At 39.7% G+C, this 22,466-nt stretch overlaps 2 protein-coding genes across 3 annotated transcripts in view; both read left to right on the plus strand.

Moving 5' to 3' along the window:
- The first annotated feature begins 329 nt into the window (after positions 1–329).
- Positions 330–14,400, plus strand: ints7 (integrator complex subunit 7). The gene is made up of 20 exons (XM_073493245.1): positions 330–516; positions 674–803; positions 1,965–2,111; positions 2,211–2,348; positions 2,451–2,497; positions 3,083–3,282; positions 4,555–4,677; positions 4,755–4,872; positions 4,995–5,129; positions 5,273–5,370; positions 6,535–6,774; positions 7,086–7,223; positions 8,782–8,988; positions 9,237–9,431; positions 10,406–10,509; positions 11,094–11,162; positions 11,661–11,793; positions 13,523–13,621; positions 13,751–13,936; positions 14,026–14,400. The coding sequence occupies exons 1-20, from the start codon at positions 423–425 to the stop codon at positions 14,308–14,310; spliced, it is 2,886 nt and encodes a 961-aa protein (XP_073349346.1). The 5' UTR covers positions 330–422; the 3' UTR covers positions 14,311–14,400.
- A 1,905-nt stretch (positions 14,401–16,305) lies between these two features.
- lpgat1 (lysophosphatidylglycerol acyltransferase 1) overlaps positions 16,306–22,466 on the plus strand; it is a 51,013-nt gene continuing 44,852 nt past the window's right edge. The window contains exons 1-2 of one of the 2 annotated variants that reach the window (XM_073492955.1): positions 16,306–16,870; positions 17,549–17,801. In XM_073492955.1, the coding sequence (XP_073349056.1) occupies positions 17,564–17,801 (238 nt within the window). In that variant the 5' untranslated portion in view covers positions 16,306–16,870; positions 17,549–17,563. Of the gene's footprint in view, positions 16,871–17,346; positions 17,458–17,548; positions 17,802–22,466 lie in introns of those variants that run through there. The other variant, XM_073492956.1, reaches the window with a different exon arrangement.

Raw genomic sequence — 22,466 nt, forward strand, 5'->3', positions numbered from 1 at the left:
TAATCTTAACTCCTTTACATATTTTTGTGATAATTTAATCAACAATCTTACATCACATTTCATCAAAACAATTATACTTAAACAATATAAAAACACCTATATGAAAAATAATTAAAACTGAAATACTTGCAGTGGAGCAAAGGGTATAATATTACCCTCTAAAATGTGGTGGAGTAGAGGGAAGAAAGTATCTTAAAATGGGAATACTCAAGAAAAGTACAAATAACAAAAAATTGCACATTTCCTTATTTTAAGCAAATTATTTAGGAACCTCTTATTGTGAAAACCAAGACCTACAACCGGAAGCAGTGGTCATTTAACGTCCGGTTTAAGTGTGTTGTATTCGCCGCCTGTACAATGAAATGCTAACAGCTCTCGTGTGCTGTCAAGCCTTCTATCCAGTAAAAAAAAACTAAACCATAATGTCGCTTTCAACTGCACGTTCATTCTTGTCAGAGGCTTGTTATGGCGAACAAGAACTGGACGCTAATTCCGCTCTCATGGAGCTGGACAAAGGTGCGCTAGCTAGCTTGCTAACACATTAGCATACTGCTCATCGGTTGTAGTACGAATGATTGTGTGTGTCTTGTCCATGTGTCGGATTTGCTAAATTTGACTGATTATATGAGACGTCCCTGCTTTGTTGTGACCAGTGAAAACGCTTTAATTCCAGGGTTGAGGTCGGGGAAGCTGGGGGAGCAGTGTGAGGCTGTGGTGCTTTTCCCCAAGCTGTTTCAGAAGTACCCTTTTCCCATCCTCATCAACTCTGCATTTCTCAAGCTGGCAGACATCTTCAGACTTGGGTATGGGTGCTTTATAACTTGTTACTAAGACTTTGGATCAGCCAGCTGACCGGATGTTAATGGTATCTAAATTCTGATGATTGTTAATATCTGTCAAACTCAAAGTTGTCCAATTACTGGTTAAACCTAGTCAAAGTAATGTAATCTTCCAACACCCCACCAATGAATCCTAACCAGATTTTAGACACACCTCTCATATTGAATTCTACCATAAATAGTGTTATTAAATGTATATTTATTCCAAAGTTATATATAGTTTAATGCCTGTTTGGACATAATATTTTGTGAAATTATGATAAAGCCTTTGTTGAACCTGAAAAAAACACCCTTCTATTTACATTCCTTTAATAATTTTAGTCAGTAATAATAATGATGATAATAATAGTAATAATTAAAAAATAATATTTATTGTATAATACTTTGATACCATGAAACCATGATATTTTCTGAGATGGTACCATGAAACTGTAATACTCTTGCAATTAATACTACTGCAACCTTACCCTACATTTCAAGTAAAACTCAGACGAAGGTTTTTTTTGGTAACAGTTGCTTGTTTTTCTGCATCTCATGTAATTATAATTGGAATAGTTTTTCAGCAGTTTATCAATATGAGGACATTTTGTCCTCTGTCAACTTGTCATGAGCAGTATTTTAAATATTTCATTCAATAAAAGATGGGATCACAGGAGGCGTACAAGATCTTGAAATGCTTGTTTTTAACCGTTGTGTTTTCAAGGATAGGACATTGCATTCATTTGAATGTAATCATTGAAAAATACTTGCTTTTCAGCATAATTTGGTGTCTCATCTACAAATTCACAAATGTAAAGCAAAACCTTGTAATATTTGAAGTTAATGGATCCTTTCATCATTTTTTTGTTCACTCCTGATGTTGAATTTAGCATGAACCGAATAATTATGATCGAAATATACAGTCAAAGTTAATAAGTTCACAACTTTGCAGTTGTATTGATCATTAAAATTTAAATGCGATTGTGAAAGCTTTGAGAGCCTGGAAATATTTGGTTTAGGCACCTTGAAAGTGCTTGACTTTACACTTTCAATGCTGGAAGAACCCTGAGTTGTCTGAATTGTGTCATTGGTGAAACTGTGGCACAGACCTCTTTGATTTATAAAATCTTGTCTGTCTGATTTCAGGAACAACTTCCTGCGTCTCTGCGTGCTGAAAGTAACTCAACAGAGTGAGAAACATCTCGAAAAGATCCTCAACGTGGACGAATTTGTCAAAAGGGTGTTTTCAGTCATACATAGCAATGACCCTGTGGCCAGAGCCATCACTCTGAGGTAACGATGTGACTGTATTTTTTATGACTGTGTATACTTTTCCAGTTACAGTATCTGAGCGTTAAAACAAACAATTTCCCTGTTGCTCCTTCTATTCAGGATGCTCGGTAGTTTGGCCTCCATCATCCCGGAGAGGAAGAATGCCCACCACAGTATTCGCCAAAGTCTGGATTCTCATGACAATGTAGAAGTGGAGGCGGCCATATTTGCTGCTGCAAGCTTCTCTGCACAGTCAAAGTAAGGAAAATGGCTGTTTCACCTGAGCTTTAGTGCATAAATATGGAATGATGTTCTTGATAACACAAATTTTGTATGTTTTGTGTGTTTTCTGATTTTCAGAGACTTTGCAGCTGGGATTTGTAACAAAGTCAGTGAAATGATTCAAGGTAAATCAAAACAAAATATTAGCTCTTCTGATAACCTTTTTTCAAGCTTTGAATATTTGGTAAATTTTCGAAATAATCCAAAATTTATATAAAAACAAATCAAGGTCTAAAACAGGTGATTCATTGTGAATGTGTCCACGGAGGTTGTAGTTAAAACAACATTTCAAATAAGCCATGAAACAAGTGAGCAGTAAAGGTCCTATTTGTAATAAAAGTTGATTTTTGAGTCTCATTCCCAACGCGTCAATAATGACGCTCTGGGCTTCCCAACTCGTCAAAAACTGAAGCTTTGGGATTGTAGGACAGGCCGGCCGCCATCCCAAAGCAGGATGTGAGACTCAAAAATCAATTTTTCTCTTTGTTTTTAAAATGTGGTTCGTGTGAACATTACGGTCCACACTAAGATACACATAGGCCATTTGAAAATCAAAATTAAACATGTAACTCTGGAATAATTGTACATTCAAAACCCATCAAATACCAACTACATATTTTCCACAATCTACGAATCATTTTAATTCCTCATTATGCAGGTAAAGCTTTCTCTTCAGTAGATATTCTCTCCTCAATCTGTGCCTCAATCAGGTTTAGACACTCCAGTGGAACTGAAGCTGAAGTTGATCCCCATGCTGCAGCACATGCATCATGATGCTAGTTTGGCCTCGAGCAGCCGGGAGCTCCTGCAGCATCTGGTCAGCTCTTACCCCTCTACCCCCATGGTCATCGTCACCCTGCACACCTTCACCCAGTTGGCTGCCTCCTCCCTCGTCGATATCCCAAAGCAGGTAGGCCCCTAACTAGAGGTATGAGTCTTCACCAGCCTCAGACTACAACATTCTACTTTTTTTCATCACCAGTATCCGTGTGACCCACCTCAGTATATAAACATTACATAAACAAAACAGAAGTCCGTCCTCAGTGAATTACACAAGTGCTGTAAATTACAAAAATAGTGTTTTCACATAGCAGCTCTAAGATGGAGCATTTCCTGAATGTGGTTAACATCACGAACACAACTGCTGCTCACACCTCTCAGAGTTGAACAGCAAAGTTTACAGCGCTTCCTTAATTCTTGGCTGATTAGCTGGACTTGCTATAACTTTAATGTTTGCTGACGTTGGCTTCAGGCGAAAACGATTTATGCGGTTAGAAGTTGTGAGGCAGAATTTACACACAGTGAATCTTCTTGTCCGGTTTTGCTGCGACAGCCAGTCCTGCTCACTTTAATGTCTGCGGAAATGTAAACACAAAGTTATTTACTAGTCTGTGCTACTTGTCAAGTGAGTTTAATTGATATAGCCCAAAATTACAAATTACATTGCTTTTGGGAGCTTAACAGTGTACAACTTTCCTTAGACCTGTGATTCCAGTAAGGAAAAGCTCCCCAGAAAAATCCTTTGAGCAGGGAAAAAAATAGACAAAGCCTCAGAAAGAGCCACGGAGGAGGGATCCCTATCCCAGAACAGACAGACAAGCAAGAGATGTCACGTGTATAGAACAGACCAACAAAATCTAAATAAACTGATTCAATGACAAAATATCTGATTCTGGTAGATTCTAAAATATATGTGACAAGTGTGGATCCAGGAGGACAACTGAGCAGGTGGAGGTGTCCACAACCTCCTCTCTACAATGATGACCTGGAAGAGGACAGGCCACACAAGATATTTATCGAAAAAAATATCAATGTATACCGATTTGATTACAAAAGTACAGATATAAGAAGATTGTAAACATAAGCCTGAGTGTTGCATGAAAACTGTTTAGTTACACTTACTGCAAGGTAGAAAATACCAAAGATATTCTGCACTCTGGGAAACAAACTGCAACAGGAAATTAACAAAATGATTCGTCAGTCTGTCCGGTCAGAGCAGAGTATGTAAGTTCATGCTCAGAGCAACATGACATGACAGATTTATGAGAGACTGCATCCTTCTTTGTATTTGTATGTGTAAGACAGCCTAAATACCTACTGTAGTTTTTTGTTATTGTTAAGATTTGCACTGTACCTTTTTTAAAAAAATTCTCAATGATTGATTATTTTCCTATCTGTACAGCTGCAGCTCCTCCTTCAGTACTTGAAAGATGACCCAAGAAAAGCTGTGAAGAGACTTGCAATTAATGACCTAAAGCTCCTGGCTAAAAAGGCTCCTCACCTTTGGATCAGAGAAAACACTCAGGTAGTTTCAAATGCTGACGGTTGTACTGTAAGATTGTCCTCTTGTTGATTCAAATCTAATGATGTTCATCTCTGCAGACCCTGTGTGAGTGCGCCTTGACCAGCCCATACAACAGTTTGAAGCTTGGGATGTTGGCTGTCCTCTCCACCCTCTCTGGAACAATTGCAATCAAGCAGTATTTTAGTAATATCACAGGTGTGTTCACTTCACAATATGAATTTCTTTAAGTATGTAAGAATTTCCATTGGTGTTACTTGCATTGTGAAGAAGGAAGCGACCGTGAGCTGATTTGTATTCCTCTCCGACATTCTCCTCAGGTGGCTCTTCGGTTCCCCCCCGGCTCACTGACCTGGTTAAACTGGCCCAAGAATGCTGTTACCACAGCAACCTGGCAGTGGCGGCTCATGGGGTCATAGTGCTCTCCAACATCGCCATTTCCTGTCCAGAAAAAGGTTAGTTACAGCAAGTAATGGCCTGGGACTCTAGGGACTCTTCAAATGCCAATTGTTCATCAATCCATTGATCTCACATTAAGCCCCACTGATCTTTGCTCTGTGTGTGCCAAGGCCAAGTGTCGCTGTGTATTTCTCCTTAGATATAGTACAGTTGGAGCAGGACACGGTTTTGGGAGTGGAGTCCCTTCTGATGCTTTGCAGTCAGGACAGCAGCTCCAGTGCACAGGCCACACTCAAAGTAAGACAACATTATAACCACAAGGCTTAGGGCTTAGATTGAGGAATATATATAATTCAATTTCAACAATTTTTTGGTACCAATGCAAATATGTTAGTAGTAGAGGTGTGCCATATCATAATGATAACAGTGTCCAACAAACCACGGTAATGTGTGAGAAGTGCAAGAACTGTAACATCATAAGGGGTTAAAACATCAGACCTATTTAATCGAATCAAACAGAAGGAGTGGGTTGAGAAGCTCAACATCTGTTGTCAGTTGTAATCTGATATAAATTTAGGGCCTTATTGCCAAACCCTCGTTTGTAGCATATAGTACAGAAAATTATAAATGTCCATTAGCCGGCATCAAATTCCTGGTCAGAACTTCAACTCATAATGGACGCTCTTCATGTAGATGACTGTCCAACATTACTTTTCATCTTTTGTTTGGATTATTTTCCCTCACAATCTTTATGATGTTATACTACACTCTGAGAAGAGTGTTTTCTTTTGTTTTTGTCCGCTTGGTAATTATAATCTTGTTTACCTATCCTTACTTATCCTATGATGAGAGTTACTGAATTTAAGTTAAAAAAAAAAAATTTGTTTAGATTGAAGTTTATTCAAGCAAAGATGTTTTTAGGAATGCTAACATCTGAGAAATTTGGCTTCTTTTGTTAAATTAAAAATGTGTATTTTGGGGGTGGAAAACATGTCTGAACACAGTCGGCATTTGACTGAAAATAGTATCACATTTCTATTCAAATATACCCAGAAAATGTAATGCCAAATGTTCTTATCGATTTTATATTAACATGGAAATGTAAAACTTATGTATGTGGCTTTTGAGATATTGTGTTTTGACTTTTGAGACACAAAAATATCCCAAACTTTGTTTACCTTAGTGTTATTTGAGACCAAAGCAATGATAAATGCAGTGTGCACTTTTATTTATCAGTTCAATATTAAAGGATGGCAAAATTATGTTGGGAAAAGCTGAATTTTCACAGCTTTTTCTCAAACTGATGATCATAATGGCAGCTTACTTTAACTCAAACATGCAACTCTACTGCTATCCACCCCCAGGAACTGTACGACATTGTGATTACTTATCAGGGTGTGGTTAACCATCAACTAACCCTCTTCTACATGATGACTTCTTCCCTTTTTGTGTCAACCCTAGACGGCCCTCACCTCATTAGTCAAACTGCTGAAAAGCCGACCCCATCTCAGCCAGTCGGCTGTGGAGTTCCTGCTTGGCCAGCTCCACTTATCCTGTGACTCCTCTCGTGTTCTCATGTGCCACGCTCTGGCAGCCATCGCCACCCACCTGCCGGTGTTGGGCGACGGCATGTTGGGAGATCTGGTGGATCTCTACAGAGTGGCCAGTCACTCCTCCACTGACAAGCAGCAGGAGCTTCTGGTGAGAGATGAGACCTCAGCTAAACTAAAGCTCTCACAACACTTATATGTAGCTTAAGTTAGAGGCTCACAAGAGCATTTACATTACATTTAGACAGTAGTTGTTTTATATCTATGTTCTAATGGAAAATCAGCCTGCACATGCATGTTTTTAATCAGAAATGGAGCTTGTTGTTATATTTTTTTGCATCAACCTCACTGCTAACAATGTTAGAATAGCTGAGACTGCATTCAGTTTAAAAATACTTATTTTTTCTATCCATGTTTTATTGCCCTTGCATTTCTCTGAATTTGGATTTTAACAATCTGCAGGTTTCCTTGGCAACAGTGATTTTTGTTGCTAGCCAGTCGTCTCTCTCAGCTGAGGTGAAGACTGTCATCAAACAGCAGCTGGAGAACGTCGCTAATGGCTGGACGGTGTACCGCATCGCACGACAGGCCTCACGCATGGTAATCTCATCTCTATGTGACCAGGACTTAAGACACATTTGATCACATCTCACTTTTGATTGCATGTTGGTGGGTGTGTGGGCTGATATGAAGTTGTCTTCTATGTTTCAGCTCGGAGCACATTAATTCTGGTATTTTTAAACCCTATATTTACATATTTTTGGGCCCTAAATGACTCATAGATACAAGAAGTTTTTGAATTGGTCCATTACAACGCTGTAGGCAATGACTGCAACGTAATCCTTTGGGCTAACTGCGCCTTGCAAAGTATGTCCACTAAAAGTGCTTTTTTTGTCACTGATGAGCTCAGATTGATATTCTGAGTGTCCCACATCATTATGGAAAGGATCTCCAAAGACATCAAACCTTTTGTTAAAGAGTTTCCTTTTTGTTGAACTAGCAACAAGAGATACAGCACTCTCCTCAAAGCCACCTGACTTCATTGACAAAAACATAACTTTTACCTCGCAGAACATGGGAGTTGCTGTTTACTACTGCCGCTGCTGGTTGGTTTGTTTGGGTTATTGTGTGACTATTGTTTTAACATGCTATTTAAGAATTGACAACTAATGTGTTTAAAAAAAGAAAATAACACAACCTAACTAACCGAATGAGGCAGGGGTAGACCAGCAACTCCTGTATTCTGCCAAGTAAAATTAGTGTTTTTGTCAATGGAGTCTGGTGGCATTGAATAGAACGACTTAACGGCTTAACAAAAGTGTCTTCCTCTTTTACAAACGTATCTGTTGGTGTAGGGATCCTTTCCGTAATGACGTCAGACACTAACTAACCATCTGAGCCTGCCAGTGGCAAAACAAGCACTTCAGAATTGACAACTAATGTGTTAAAAAGTAAAGTCACAAAATAACTAACTAACCGAGGGAGGTGGCAGTAATCAGCAACTCCTGTGTTCTGCAAGGTGAAATGAGTGTTTTTGTCAATGGAGTCTGGTGGTATTGAAAAGAAACTATTTAACGGCTGTTTCTGGTTAAACCAAAAGTTTGTTAATCTTTTACAGAAAGGTCTATCGGTGTAGGGATCGTTTCTATAATGCTGTCAAGCACTTCTAACAATCTGAGCCTTGGCAAAAAAAAGCAGTTCAAGTGGACCTACTTTGACTTTGCACCAAAGGATTACATTGCACCCACTGCCGCCTGATTCCCTGCTGCCAACAGAGGATATCTATCAGACCAATTCCAAAACCAATACCTATTGGTCATTTACACCTGAAATATGTCAAACGTTGCCCAGTTTAAAATTATCTGAATTACCCTTCAGCTGTACTCTGTAGTCTATGTTTCACTTCTATTTGATCCACAAAGATTAAAATATAGGCCCATGCTCTAAAATAGCTTAGCCCTTAAGTCTGTCGCAGAGCTGGTAAAGGTGAACCGAGGCAGCAGCATCTATTTGTTTGATTTAAAAACTGTCACATGAACTGAAGAAGCCTAATCAATGAGCGACAGCACGTCCTCAAGAATCTAAAGCAGGTCCAGTTGACCTTGATGGAGTCCTTCTGGATGTGTCACAATGATGAAATGTTATCATTAATCTGCAGGGCTGCCATGAGTTCTCCAGCGAGCTGTACCAGAGTCTGCGGACCCGTGTTGCATCAGAGCACTTCTACTTCTGGCTGAACAGCCTGAAAGAGTTTTCCCAGGCAGAGCAGTGCTTGAGTCATGTGGAGGATGGAGACTACAGTGGGGCCATGAGCGCCATTGCAGATGCCCTGCGCTCCTACCAAAAGGGCATCGCATCCCTCACGGTCAGTTCACTGTCAGGGATCTGCATGTCAAAAATCATTAATATGATTCCTCCTCCTTCAACAATGACGGATGGATGCTTAGAGCTGCTGATGCTCAGTCTGGAAAGTGTTGCTATTGAAGCTGCTTTTGTAGCATCTCAGACTGTTAATGGATTAACTCACCTAATACCTGACTGTATCTTATTACCTGTGTTGCTCTTTAAGCATAGTGTTAATGTGCTGTTATCTGATTTATCCTCTCTCTCCAGGCCGCCAGCACGCCATTGAGCCCGCTTACATTCCAATGCGAGTTCATTAAGCTTCGGATCGACACCCTGCAAGCCTTGTCGCAGCTCATCTGTACCTGCAACAGTCTAAAAACAAGCCCTCCTCCTGCCATCGCCACCACCATCGCCCTCACCTCGGGCAATGACCTGCAGCGGTGCGGCCGCATTGCCATGCAGGTAAAACACTGAAAGTGTCACAGTTAGAGCAGGTCTGTGCCGGCCTGCCTGCAGGGAATTGGTCTTTTTCTTTCAAGGCTTCAGGTTCAGGGTGTCTGAATGTTTTAAATTCAATTTTATAAATGTTAGATCTTAAACGTCATTAAATAGTCTTAAGTTTGACTTTGTGAGATCTTAATTACCACAAACATGAACCAATTTCATGAATCCATCTTTTAACTTCTTTCTGTCATAATGAGTCATGCACTTCTGCGTGAAAGTCCACATTTCTGATGTTACAGATCATAAAATCGACACCTAACCTAATAGTCTTTTTACATTTATACTTTATACTTGCACTTAGCTGTTGGCAAATTGTAGAAGAACCTCACTCATTCGAATACCCCTGATGACACATTAAACCTACCTCTACACAGGGGCACATCTGTACCATACTTGCCAACACTCTTGATTTTCATGAAAGTCTCCTGCTGTGCTCCTGATAAGTAGTTTCTCTCGTTGATCTCCCAATTTCATCAAATGGGAGTGTCTCAGTCTCTTTTGGGATGTGGGTCGTGGTACCTGGCAACCCAAAACAGCGGCAGTTGTGGGCGTACGAGCCGTCATGCCTGCCTGATGTGTGTCACTCGTTCCTGCGCCTGCTCCAGCCCTCCGTTCTGCTCAGTTTGCATTGAAAAGGGATGAAATGATCACAATTAGAAATATATGCTTCCAAATTTCACTCAACTCGGCGTGAGACTTTTCCCTTTATTGACATTTGCCTCCTGTTTCATTTCCTCGTCCTCCACTCCGCTGTTGTCCATCATTTTATCCTTTTCTTTTTTTTATTATTATTTCTTTGTGATGTAAAACTTTAGATGGTAACTTCTGATTTTGTTTTACATTTTTACAGTTTATTTATTTTACTGTGAGCTATGGCATACCCTAGAAATCTCCCTCTTTAACTGTCAAGTCACTGTTGTACTTTTTTCCAGATGAAGGTGTGCATGGATGAGTTCAGAAGTCTCGCAGCTCGCTATGCTGATCTACACCAGTCGTCGTTTGACGCCGATTACGCCACCCTTCGCAACGTGGAGCTGTATCCTTACACGTGCCTCAGTCACATCCCACTTGGTCTTCTCTTTCGGCCTTTTTTCTCTTCTGTCATGTCTTTCTCCTCTAATGTCAGTCATTTGTCCTTTTTTTGTGAACAAGTTTTTCTTTTTAATGACAGTTGGATACAGAGCAACAGAAGGAGAGACAATCACTTACATATGAGTAGAAGCAGTATGCATGTCCAATAGAAGACATCATAGTAACAGAAAGGAAGAATAGTAAAATGAAAAAAAATGAAAAAACAACCTACAAACCCAACTCCTTTGTTTTTGTCGCTTTTATTAATTTTGAAAAAGAAGATAAAGGAAACAGCATATAACACTTCAATATCAGCCCAGATGTCTGTACAAGATTTTACGAAAACTTAAATAAAATTAAAGAGGAAAGAAGAAAATAGAGGGACTATCTGTTGATTAGTGAGGTGAGGGGATAGAGGACAAACAGTGTAGTTCAAGCTGTCTCACGTGGACTGCTTATGCCTCAAAATTCTATGAAAGGTATGTATTTTTCGAACAATGTTCATTATGACTTCAGAAGTTTGTCATTTGTCTTTAACTGTCTGCTCAGACAACAACAGAGCTGTCTGCTTGTCTCACATGTAATAGAAGCGCTTATACTGGACCCACAGGCAACCAGGTGAGAGCTGTTATGGAAGGTGGAACAATGGGATTTGTATGTATTTGTTTGGTGCTTCGGGAGAAAGTTTAAATTAATACTAGATTTAATCTTGTGTGATTCCTGAACTTTTGAGAAGAATGCAGTGGAGTAAAATGACTTGTACCTTTTTATTTATCTGCTTGGTTTGACATATGAGAAAACGTAGGTTCTCTGTGGCAGTAAAGTATGAGGAACAATGTCAGCTTAGATTAAATGCATCATATTGAGTTTGTCAAGGAATGTAATCATGCTTAACTATATTATGATGTAGCTTTTTTGTAAGATGCACTTTTGACATAGATGACACATTAATGAATATAAATGCAGCTTATTTAATTTAATAAAAAGGTTCCTCGCTGTACCCTGTACTAGAGTGTTTTTTATTGAGGGTGTTTTACAATAACACACATCCCCAGAAGGCATTCTCCTGGCAGACGTTTGACTGTAACAGATTGTCTCTCTCTCTCTGTAATCTAGTTTTCAGGAGTACGGCACCTTGGGGTCAGTCCAGACAGAGAGCGAATATGAGCGACGGATGATGTCGGTCTTCAGTCGGGTGTTGGAGGAAGTGGAGGGCCTCGCCAAGAAACACCCTCCTGTCTCATGTCTGGTGAGATTCATAGAGAACACCTTGTGATAACAGTGATAACAACATCTGCTAAAGTACTTGTGCTACAGTTTAGCTTGAATCGTGTCCAGATTAGCCAGCGACTGCTACTACATGCCTTTTTAAATTATTTTCTTTACTTTGTTTTAGATGTTTTTTAAACTCATACCTGTATGTGCATCTTAACGACAACTAACGATTATTGTCACAATTAATCAATTGAGCATTTTGTCTAGAACTTTTTTTTTTTAAATTGTGATAAATGCATCACAATTTCCCAGAGCCCAAAGTGACGTCTTCAAAATGCTGTTCAGTCACTCTATCATGAATAACAAAGGAAAGCGGCAAATCCTGACATTTAAGAAGCTGAAACTGGCAAATGTTTGACATTTTTGCTTGAAAAATGGTTGAAACAATTAACCTTCAAAGACATAGAACAATTTTCTGGGCACCTGACCTCCTATTCTAGCAGTCGGCATCAAGTACCAATACGTCATTTGATCCAGGAGAACCTTACCTTTCAGTCTGGTTCACTTAAAGTCCTAATTTTACATGTGCTTTGTTTGAGAGTTGATTAATTTACCAGGGTCAAAATGGGGTGTTTGTTTTTAACTATGGATTCAGACGAACCTCGGGAAGTTTATTTTTTATTTTAAAATATGCTTGGTTATTTAATACTTCAATATGAGTTTTTGTCTATACCTGACCTTTCCTAAGCAAGTCACAGACATTTATTATAATATAATCCCAGTAAGTATGTTAAGTTTATCTGTATAGCACCTTTCACAGATACAAAAATGGAAGATGCAGGATGCAAATAGTTTATATATTTATGATTAAAAACATAATAAGCAATATATAGATGTAAAAAAAATAGCAATGGCAAATAGCTCAGGCTGACCAGTTAAAATCACTGCAACAAAAGAAATGAGGGCAGAGACACACAAAACCTACAAAGAAGTAACACCAAATAAAAGGTAATAAATAATATGGAGCAGGTACTCTAATGTAGAGATCACAAAGATTAAGGGGAGAGCATTCCATAGATTGGCTGCCACAGCTTGAAAAGCTCGGTCACCTTGGATTTTACAGCTGGTTTGAGGGACAGCCAGTAATTTTTATTCAGATGATCTTGCCGTTTTTAAGTGAAAAATAGGTGTAATCATATTTGTATGACGTGCATGAGGTGTCCAAAAAAAGCTCAGAAAGTAAATAAAAAGGTTATGAAATCATAACGGAGGACATTGAAGCAAAAGTGACTTTTTTCAGAGCAGTATATTATCCATTGAACATGAACAACTTAAATAGCTTGGCTACAACTATGAAGAAACTGCATGGGTTTCCTTTGTGAATCAGTGCTGCAGAACGTGATGGTGTAATCACAATTGCTATGGAGCCCATGAATGCTCAAACAAGACATGCATGATGCCACGAAAAGGCTGAGAAACTCCACTTTACATGAGTTTTTAAAGCATATGGACAGAATTAGCCAGTATGAGTTGACCAGGATGAGATGGCCTGACGGACATGATTCTTGAGGATAACTTAAAATATATATATTTCTTAATAACACTAATGTGGTAGAAGTCAATATCATAGATTAGCAAATGTACATGATGTGATAATCGTCATTTTTCATACCATGGAAAATAAAAACATTGGAAGTGAGCAACAGAAAATTGCTTCCACTGTCAATTATAACAATGTTTTGTTTGCTGTAATTGTTTTGCAGCATACAGGTTGTCTCTGTGACGCTGTCATAGCTTTGCTCAAAGTCCCGCTGTCTTTCCAGAGGTATTTCTTCCAAAAGCTCCAGTCGACAAGCATTAAGGTACGGTGAATCATTTTAAAACCACTTAAGTTGATGATCATAGTGACATACATTACATTTGCAGCTACATGCGACATTCCTTATTTAGCTCTCTTAAGGCTGACTCAGTTATGTCTTGTATTTGTCCAGCTTGCCCTCTCTCCTTCCCCGCGAACGCCGAGTGAACCGATCCCAGTGCAGAACAGTCAGCAGCTGACTCTGAAGGTGGAGGGGGTGGTGCAGCATGGTTCGACTCCGGGACTCTTCAGGAAGATTCAGTCGGTCTGCCTCAATGTCACCTCAGTTCTCCAGAGCAAGACAGGACCCGACTTCAAGGTATACACACTGTTTTTATCCACAGATCATGTTGGTTCTTTAATTTGTCGCTGTGTTGCTGCTCAGTTGATTCTTACACTTTTTTTTAGGTTCCTCTCGACACTAAAACCAATGAGATTGAGCAGCGGGTCGAACCCCACAACGACTACTTCAGCACCCAATTCTTGCTGAATTTCTCCATCCTGGGCACTCACACCGTCACCGTGGAGGCCTCCGTGGTGGACGAGAGTGGCATCGAGTGGAAGACGGGGCCCAAGACGACGGTGTCTGTCAAGTCCCTGGAGGATCCTTACTCCCAGCAGCTCCGCCATCAGCTGCAGCAGCAGGCTGGAGCTCAGCCTGCTCCTCAGAGGAGTGCCTATGCCCGCTTCTAGATGCTTTAACAGTTTTAGCTTGTGTACTCTGACCTGAAACTGAATATGTAAATATTTTCTCTATGATTAAAAAGCCAGATTTAATTTTGATGCTGCCTTTGAGTGTAATCCTTCCAAAATGATGTTGATCAGGTGTAAAGGACACAAGATCAGTGTGCACATTATTAGCCTTCAGTGTAACCCTTAGGTAATGATTTTCAGCATGGAGGTCGCCCAACAGAAAAATCCCTGCCCCTACTCTTAATCTAATAGTATTTCACGCCTGCTTTAATCTCAAGGGCCATTCAGTGTTGAACGCCCTTGGATTTACTGTCATCTATACTACTTAAGGTGTAATGACATAAAGGGCCATCAGGGGGCAGAGTATAGTCATTAACTGGACATCATTGTCTGTAAAGCACTAACATCCCTCTGATGTCTATTCCAGACTTGTCTGATTCACAATGTTAAATTTAGACTTTTAATTCCTACACTTTAATATTTAAAAGCACCATGCTGAACAAAGATATTGTGCTTTACATGTTATTTCCCCCAACATGTATGACACTAGCTCTAAATCATCTGAACCTGCTTTAACAATGATGACAAAAATACAAAAGTACCAAAATACATTGATTGAAACGATGAACTCACGCACCCACACTGATGATGCCATCAGAAAACAGCTTCCTGCCGGGAACGAGTCCAGATGATTTCAGAATTAGTCACAGCGACATTAGAAAATCAGTTTCTTGTTAATAGATAGTGTAACCATCAGCACTTGACATCAGAGAGCCTGCGCACTTAATGGCTGGAATCTGGCGTCAGGTGAACTCAAGAGCGTCAAGCGAGAGAGAGGAACAACACAGCTTCCGCACGTGGTTTTCAAAATAAAGGGTAAATGTTTACTGTATGTTTGTAACATCCTCTTGAAATCTTACTTAACATTAAAATAGGTAAAATAAAATTCAGAAGATGCTTTTCTTTATTTTAATTATTAGTCAACATCCTAGGGTTTTCAGAAGAAAAGCATCAAGCATGTCTTGCTGTGAAATTATTCTTTTCATTGTGGACTTGCCTGTTCTGCAGTTTAGTACATTGGTTTTATTTCTCGTTTTCCACTTTGCACACATATTTAAGCTGAGTATATATTAGCTTTCCTTCTTATTGTCCTCTGACAACATGCATTGCTGTACTTTCCATTGCTGGATTGGGGCACCAAGTTAGCAGTGTATCAGTCTGTCTGCCTGTAAATATGTACAAAAAATATCTAATAGTTTGGGATATTTTCACTAACGTTCAATATCAACTAAAGTAGGGCTGCATGATATGGTGAATGAAATATTGATTATTTTTGACAGATTTGTGTGATATGATCCACAATTAGTGGAATAAAGATCATTTTTGCACAACAAAAACCTTGAATTCATGATGAAGCGACATTTGTTGGGGTCTGTACCTAACAAACATGGTTTCTTACATCTGGAGAACCAGATTTGTCAGGCACGGCATCTCTGCAGCACTACAGTACTTAATAGCAAAGCTATCTTGCCACTTATTCCACCTGAATCAAAACTAAATTTAATTAATTAAACTAAATTTGTTTGGTGAAGGGCCAATGGCAAATTTTTGCCATTGCAGCGATGTTGCTATGTTTACATAAATTTTGAAATCGCACCCAAATCTTAAAGACACTCAACACTGAAAAGCAAGATTTCTTTTGTTGTTGTTGCTGAATACAAATACTGGGAAGAAATTGAATCAAAGAAATTAAAAATAATAACACAATGAAAACATTTTCTCAATAACGATGTTTATTTGTTTACTATACACATAATACTGAACATGAATATACAAAAGTGTTTTTTTTTAGCTCATTTATAGGTAGTAAAGTTTTTAAAGTCCTATCTCAACAATCGAGCCTTGCCACCTACCTTTATTGTGAAGGTAAAGAGGGCGCACTTCCGCTCTTGCTCCCTTTATCTTGTGTGTATGTTGACGCGCCGTGAATCCGGGTCTGGAGAGAGATAACGGGTCCTGGCAACACAGAAACGAAAAATCGCCGTTCATTGTCGTTGATGTACATATGTCGCTTACAGTTTGTGCACCGTTTGTCTAACTAGCGGCGTTGATCCAAGGCCCGGCCCGCATCGCCTCTCGTCCGTATTCGCTAGTAGGAGCCGAGCAGCTAGCTAACTTGACGATGATGATGATGATGATGATGCATCAGTGGAATTATCCCGGTGTCTCTGACTGAGATGGAGCCAGCGACACTCAAGTGGAGTTGCCTGCTAGCTAGCTAGCGAGCTAACGGTGCCCGCTGGGATTTACCGTGCCCGAGCAGCTCTGGATAACGTTAGCTAGCTAAATGGGTGCAACTGCAGTTTTACCGCGCGGGGTTTGTTGTAACGTTATCAGACATTTCCACGACTGTCCCCAGGTTTGATAGAGGCTGGCCATGTTAACTAGCAAAAAATGCTAACTTAACCGTTTAGGTTAGCTACACGTGACACAATTTATCTCGCTCCGACAATTAGCTACATCTCTGGCCGTCCTTGGATGCTTCAGCGACATTAACTGGGTGAGTAACGTGAGGCACCAGACTTTTACTGAAACACAGGGTCGGACTATGTTCTGGATGAAGCAGGCGGGCATTGCGCTTTGCACCAGACATCCAGCGTCCGAGTTAACGTTTGCCATTGTCTCACAAAATACTGGAGGCTCATTAGCTTTCTCTGTCATTAGTGCGAGTGTGTTTTCTATATAATGCTATAACCCCCCGGGTTGTCATACCCGACACAAATCTAAACATCTGTCCCCGTTATGCTAACTCAGCCAACTGCTAGCTAGCGTGTCTTGAAGTGCTCGACCACGACCCGTGCGACTGGTCCTTTTATGGTCCTGTCTTTGCATGTACTACTGTTCAGGCTAGGCAGCTAGCTAGCATGATGTCACGAATAACAAACCACAGGTCCGAATAAATCCTCTTGCACAATAATGAGAAGATAACGTCCACTACGCCCGTGTTGCGTTTAAATCCCGTGAAACAGCCTCACCCTCCACCGGCTAGCGGCAGGCTCGCTCCTGTGTTTCCGGGGTGGATGCTTTAACATTCGGGTGTTATTTGTGGATTCGGTGTCCTGCCCCGAGCACATCTGTTTGTTTGGAGTAAGGATAATGTTGTGTGTGTGCACATGACTCGACTTGTCATTTTGTCAAACGAGCCGAGATGCTAACTGCTGCTGTGTCTCTGTTACAGACGGTGTGTATCAGGATGGCACAGCTCTTGGACGGGGCCGGCAAACTGGGCTGGGTTCTGCTCAAGTCTGTGCTCCGTTTTGTGTTTATGTTCCTCAACAACTGTGTAGCCATCCCATCCTACTGCTTATACCTAATACTGCTGCAGCCGCTCAGAATATGGGACAGCTCCACTTTCTGGCACATTGAAGGAGTCATGTTCAAATGGTTGCTGGCCATGGTGTCTTCATGGGGCTGGATTGCAGGCTATACAGGTAAGATTGTTTACGACTCCTACACATTGCCATTAGTCCATGTGCTGACTTGCACGCAGAGATGTATCTGCTCAGTTATAAAGCCTTACTGAGTGTTGGGTAAGCATGCACAAGATTGCTCTAAAACCAGTTTGTGCTTCATTTATTTACCTTAGACCTGGCCGTGTTTGAAAAGCCCAGGAGGTTGTTTAACAACCCTCACTGCTGTTTTCAAGGTATTCCCAAAATCCTCCAAGACTCTTCTAACCATCTGGATGAAAAATATTGTGTTCGCTGCACGCTGAAACAGTTGCGACACTGCTTTCCCAATCCAAACACAGATGCAGCGTTTCCTCTACATTCATTCTGGAGTGGTGGACCACCACAGTAAGAACAATAACCACAACAGGTAGATACAACGGAAAATTGAACTTCAACAACAACCCACAAACAAGCATTAGCACTCGCGTATAGAAGTAGCCATTTAAGCAAGATCAAGTCACCAAATATGAACAGTATTAGTGCTGAACTAGCACTAGAACCAAAACTGAGACCAACAATGTGAAACAAATGTGAGAATTTACTCTCTGACACCACGGCTACAAAACAATTACAGGTTAAGTTTGATACATAGATCTTATTTTATTTTGTTTTATATTTTCATACAAAATCACCCCCTTTATATTGTTATATAAGAATATTTTTCATCCAGATGGTTAAAACAGTTTCTGAGGACTTTGGAAATGTATGCCCTCTATCACCAAATGTTTTCTCCCAAGTTTAAAATACAGCCGTAACAGGTGATTGCATTTGAATATGTCACCTTGTGCTCTTACATTTCTGTGATGGGAAGTTTTTCCCATTTCATACGACGACTTGAAAAAATTGCTGGCAGATTAATTTATAATGAAAATCATTGTTATTTGTACATTGAAGACACAGGAATTATTTTTGGGAACATTCATACGGAGACAATACAACAAACATTCCTTACTGACGCACACATTTTAGAAGAACAGCAGGATGTCGTGAGTGTTTGTTGGTTCCTCTCAGCTGGCTGGTTGAATATGTCGAAGTGATTCAGGCAGTCAGCGGTGTTTGGTTGCACAAAGCAGCAAGCGAAATGCTTACAAAATGCTTACAAACTGCTTAAGTGGTGAACATGGGGAGCAACACGGCGTACTGATTAATAATGCAGAGCTTTCAGCCTATAGAACACCTGGTCTTGCATTGAGCAATATTTGTTACACTGTGACTGACAGAGTTTGAAATGTACATACCATTCGGCCGTTTCATGCAAACGGTGACTATATTTTAAATCGGATATAGCATACACTACACTTTTTTTATAGTAACTGTATACACTTGTATGTCACCTGTGTATTAGGCTACATTCAAACAGCAGGTAAAATGATCCAAGGATTTTTCTTCTCTCTCTCTCTGCATGATCTGAGAGATCTGTTTTTATTTCAGCGTGACCTTGTGACCTTACTCTGAACAGTCATGAGAATTTACGCTTTTGCAGCCACGATTTTAAGAAACAGTGAAGTATCACACCGCATAATCACTGTGAATGTCATTTAAAGTAACAAAAACTCATGTGAAGTATATGGAAATGAAGATGGCTGAATGGGGTCACAGGATAATGCTAGTGCAAAAGTTAAGAGCCTTAAAATGAACTTTAAAGAAGCCACAATGGATGATGTGTCATTTAACAAAGAGTTGCACACTAATTCCAGATGGCACGCCATGCGCAGTCACTTTGGTGTGTCCTGCATTTTATTTGTTTTCTTCTGCACAAGCGTGCCAAGTGTTAAATCTTTGGTGTTGTTTGGTACACGCAGGTCACCTCAGAACAATGACTTGTGTGGACTGCTGTCATATATTGGCCCCATTACAACACCACTGTGTGAACAGTCTGACAAAAAAAATGAGATCCGAGCAGTAAATCAGTATGGAACAATAAACACTGATGATGTAAACACGGCATTGGATAAACAGTTTTAGCAGAGGGGTCAGCATTCAGGGACAGCAGTCCAGGAGCATCAGTGTTGTTGTGACCCACACTCAAGGACATTTTGTCAAGGATGGGTCGATCAACCCTGTTACCTTTCTCTCACAAGGCAGTCCTCTGTAGCCACAAGTTCCCTGCACTTTGTGAATGACCTTTGAATCTGGACGACACACAATTTAGATGGTCGAGTTTTTGTCCAAGGTCACAGCTGTATTGTCATACATGCAGTACATATTTTCCCCCATTCTTTTTAACTAACAGCTGCAAATGATGGACGTGAAGGGATCTGAACAAAAACAATGTGGCATGCATAGAGTTGACAACTGACCAATTAAGTCGCCCCATTCAGTGTTTTTCAATGCATTATAAGTCAGACTACTTCTGCAAAGATAATATTTTGTGGAGTTTCCAAGTTTGCACAAATTCCTGCTTGTTTTTTTTTTATATACATGACATGCATGAAGACATATTCCAGTTGTAGAACATCAATTTTATGTTGCTGTTTCTTGTAGCACTAGCACTCAAGTAATGCTTGATGTGTGTCAGGGACACGGGCATACCACACATTCACAGCTTGACACACTGCAGTCTGGAAGCTGAGCTTTGGTTAACTATCAGAGATGAAGGATGTTGTGTCACCTCTGCTGGAGAAGCAGAGCGATGATGCTTTGAAGTTGATATAAGATCACCGTGTGTATGTACCAGTACTGACGTTAACGATGTGTTAAAAATGACATATCAATATTGTGTTGATAATACACACATGATATTATTGTCTGAATAATCCAGTGCAGACGTTAAGCCTTGTGGATCTTTTGTTTATCAGGTCATCTGGTTGTCTTCTCACTATTTATTAAGTCCAATTGTTTGTCTTTTTCTAGTCTTTCGTGTCTTTCTCTCCTCCTGCCTGCACTTGTATTTGAGTGTAATTTAATTACTACAAGAGACAAAACACACATGAAAGTACAAAGTAAAAGATGAATTTGACAGTAGCGATTATTTTATAAATACCACAGTAATATTATTATTGTCAAAAAAATTTGGCCACGTAATCGTGTCGTGAAAATCTGATCTGAATCAGAACATGCTGATTTGTAGGAAAACTTTCTTGACTGTCCACCCATGGTTTAGAAGTGCAATTTCAAGCTTCTCGTAGAGGCTTAATTTGAATCATTAAGTGAAAGGTTCTGATCTTTGACTGCCACTGAAATGTTGTCGTCAGTGTTCTGGTATCCACTCTGTTGTTCAACTGCTGGAGGTCATTTCTCAGTGAGGGCGGTCAGAGTGAAATGTATTTAAGTCATTCATCCATAACTAAAACAACGGAGCTTCATCCCTTTTGAAAGACGTTCATTTTTATTGAAGACCAGACGTACCTTGACCAATCTGATATTGCTGTCATTAGCTTGGCTGCTTCACTTAGCAATGCCTTGTAAACCTCTTTACAGTGTGATTTTTAAAAAAAAATTTTATAAGCTAATGGCATTTTATACCTGCGTGTTCATTCAGACCCTTTATTTAACACAGAAAGGGTAATTGAGAGAAAGCTTCATTGTCAAGGTTGCCCTGAGTAAAGATAATTATACAGCATATAAGTATAAAATACAATACATGTATGTATATATAACACATATACTATACAGCAAACAACATAAAAGTGAAAGAAAACGCAGTCAGTCAAAAAGTCAAAAATGGCACTTAATTGAGCAAAATGTACAATTGGCCTGTTTGTGCAAATTGTTCCTCTTTTGTGGAACATAATATGTGAAAAGCCATTTTCCTGATCTTGATAGACCTTAGTATCACATCTTCAAGGACCAGATGGTCATTCCACGCCAACCTACCCAGAATTCAGAACTTTCACCAGCTCTAATCATGGATTTCTTTTAAAAAAATCTTAATTTCAAACAGTGTGTGCAGTGTGGCCAGAGGGAGTGTCACCATTCTCCAAATCCCCCTTTTGATTTGATTTTTGATTTAAACTTTGTTTTCCCCTGCACTGATGGCTATGGCAATCTTGGACTATCTCATCTGGATTTGTAAAGATCTACAGATCATTGGTTTTATGCTCTAAAAACATTACATACATCAGTTACATTTTCAAAATTTTCTTTTAAAAGATAGGTGTATTTTAGAGCAACAGTTTGACTTTATCCTGGTGGCTTTTTTGCAGGAACTTAATAATATGTACAAAGGAAAGATTCCAGGGTTCAACAAAAAATACCACCTTTTGGGGCTTCAACAATAAACAATGAAAGATAGAAATGCAGTTTATTACAAGTCTGGTTCGTCAAATCTTTCCCCAAGTCAACCCTCTTCCCAAACAAATCAATAAAGGATCTCTGGTAGTGTTATCATTATGTTCAGTTCAGGTCTTCCCCCATGAGTAAACCCTCTTCCCAGACAAATCTATAAATAAAGGATCTATGAAAAAGAAAATAAACCCAACATCTCCGACATTGATTTACTTCGTGCACACAGGATAAGCGTCTGGAAGTGCTGCTGCAGGCTTCTGGTTAGCTAGCTATATTGTTTTTTCCTTCGGACATATGCAAGTAGGGGGGCATGAAAAGAAAAGGCAGAAATATGTTGCCATTACATCTCCAAAAAATGTTCATCTTCTTGTATTGTGCATGCCCCTTACTGGGACACTTAATGGAACAGAGACATTG

This window comes from Pagrus major, chromosome 22 (assembly GCF_040436345.1).
Source record: "Pagrus major chromosome 22, Pma_NU_1.0".
In the NCBI taxonomy this organism is placed as follows: Eukaryota; Metazoa; Chordata; class Actinopteri; order Spariformes; family Sparidae; genus Pagrus; species Pagrus major.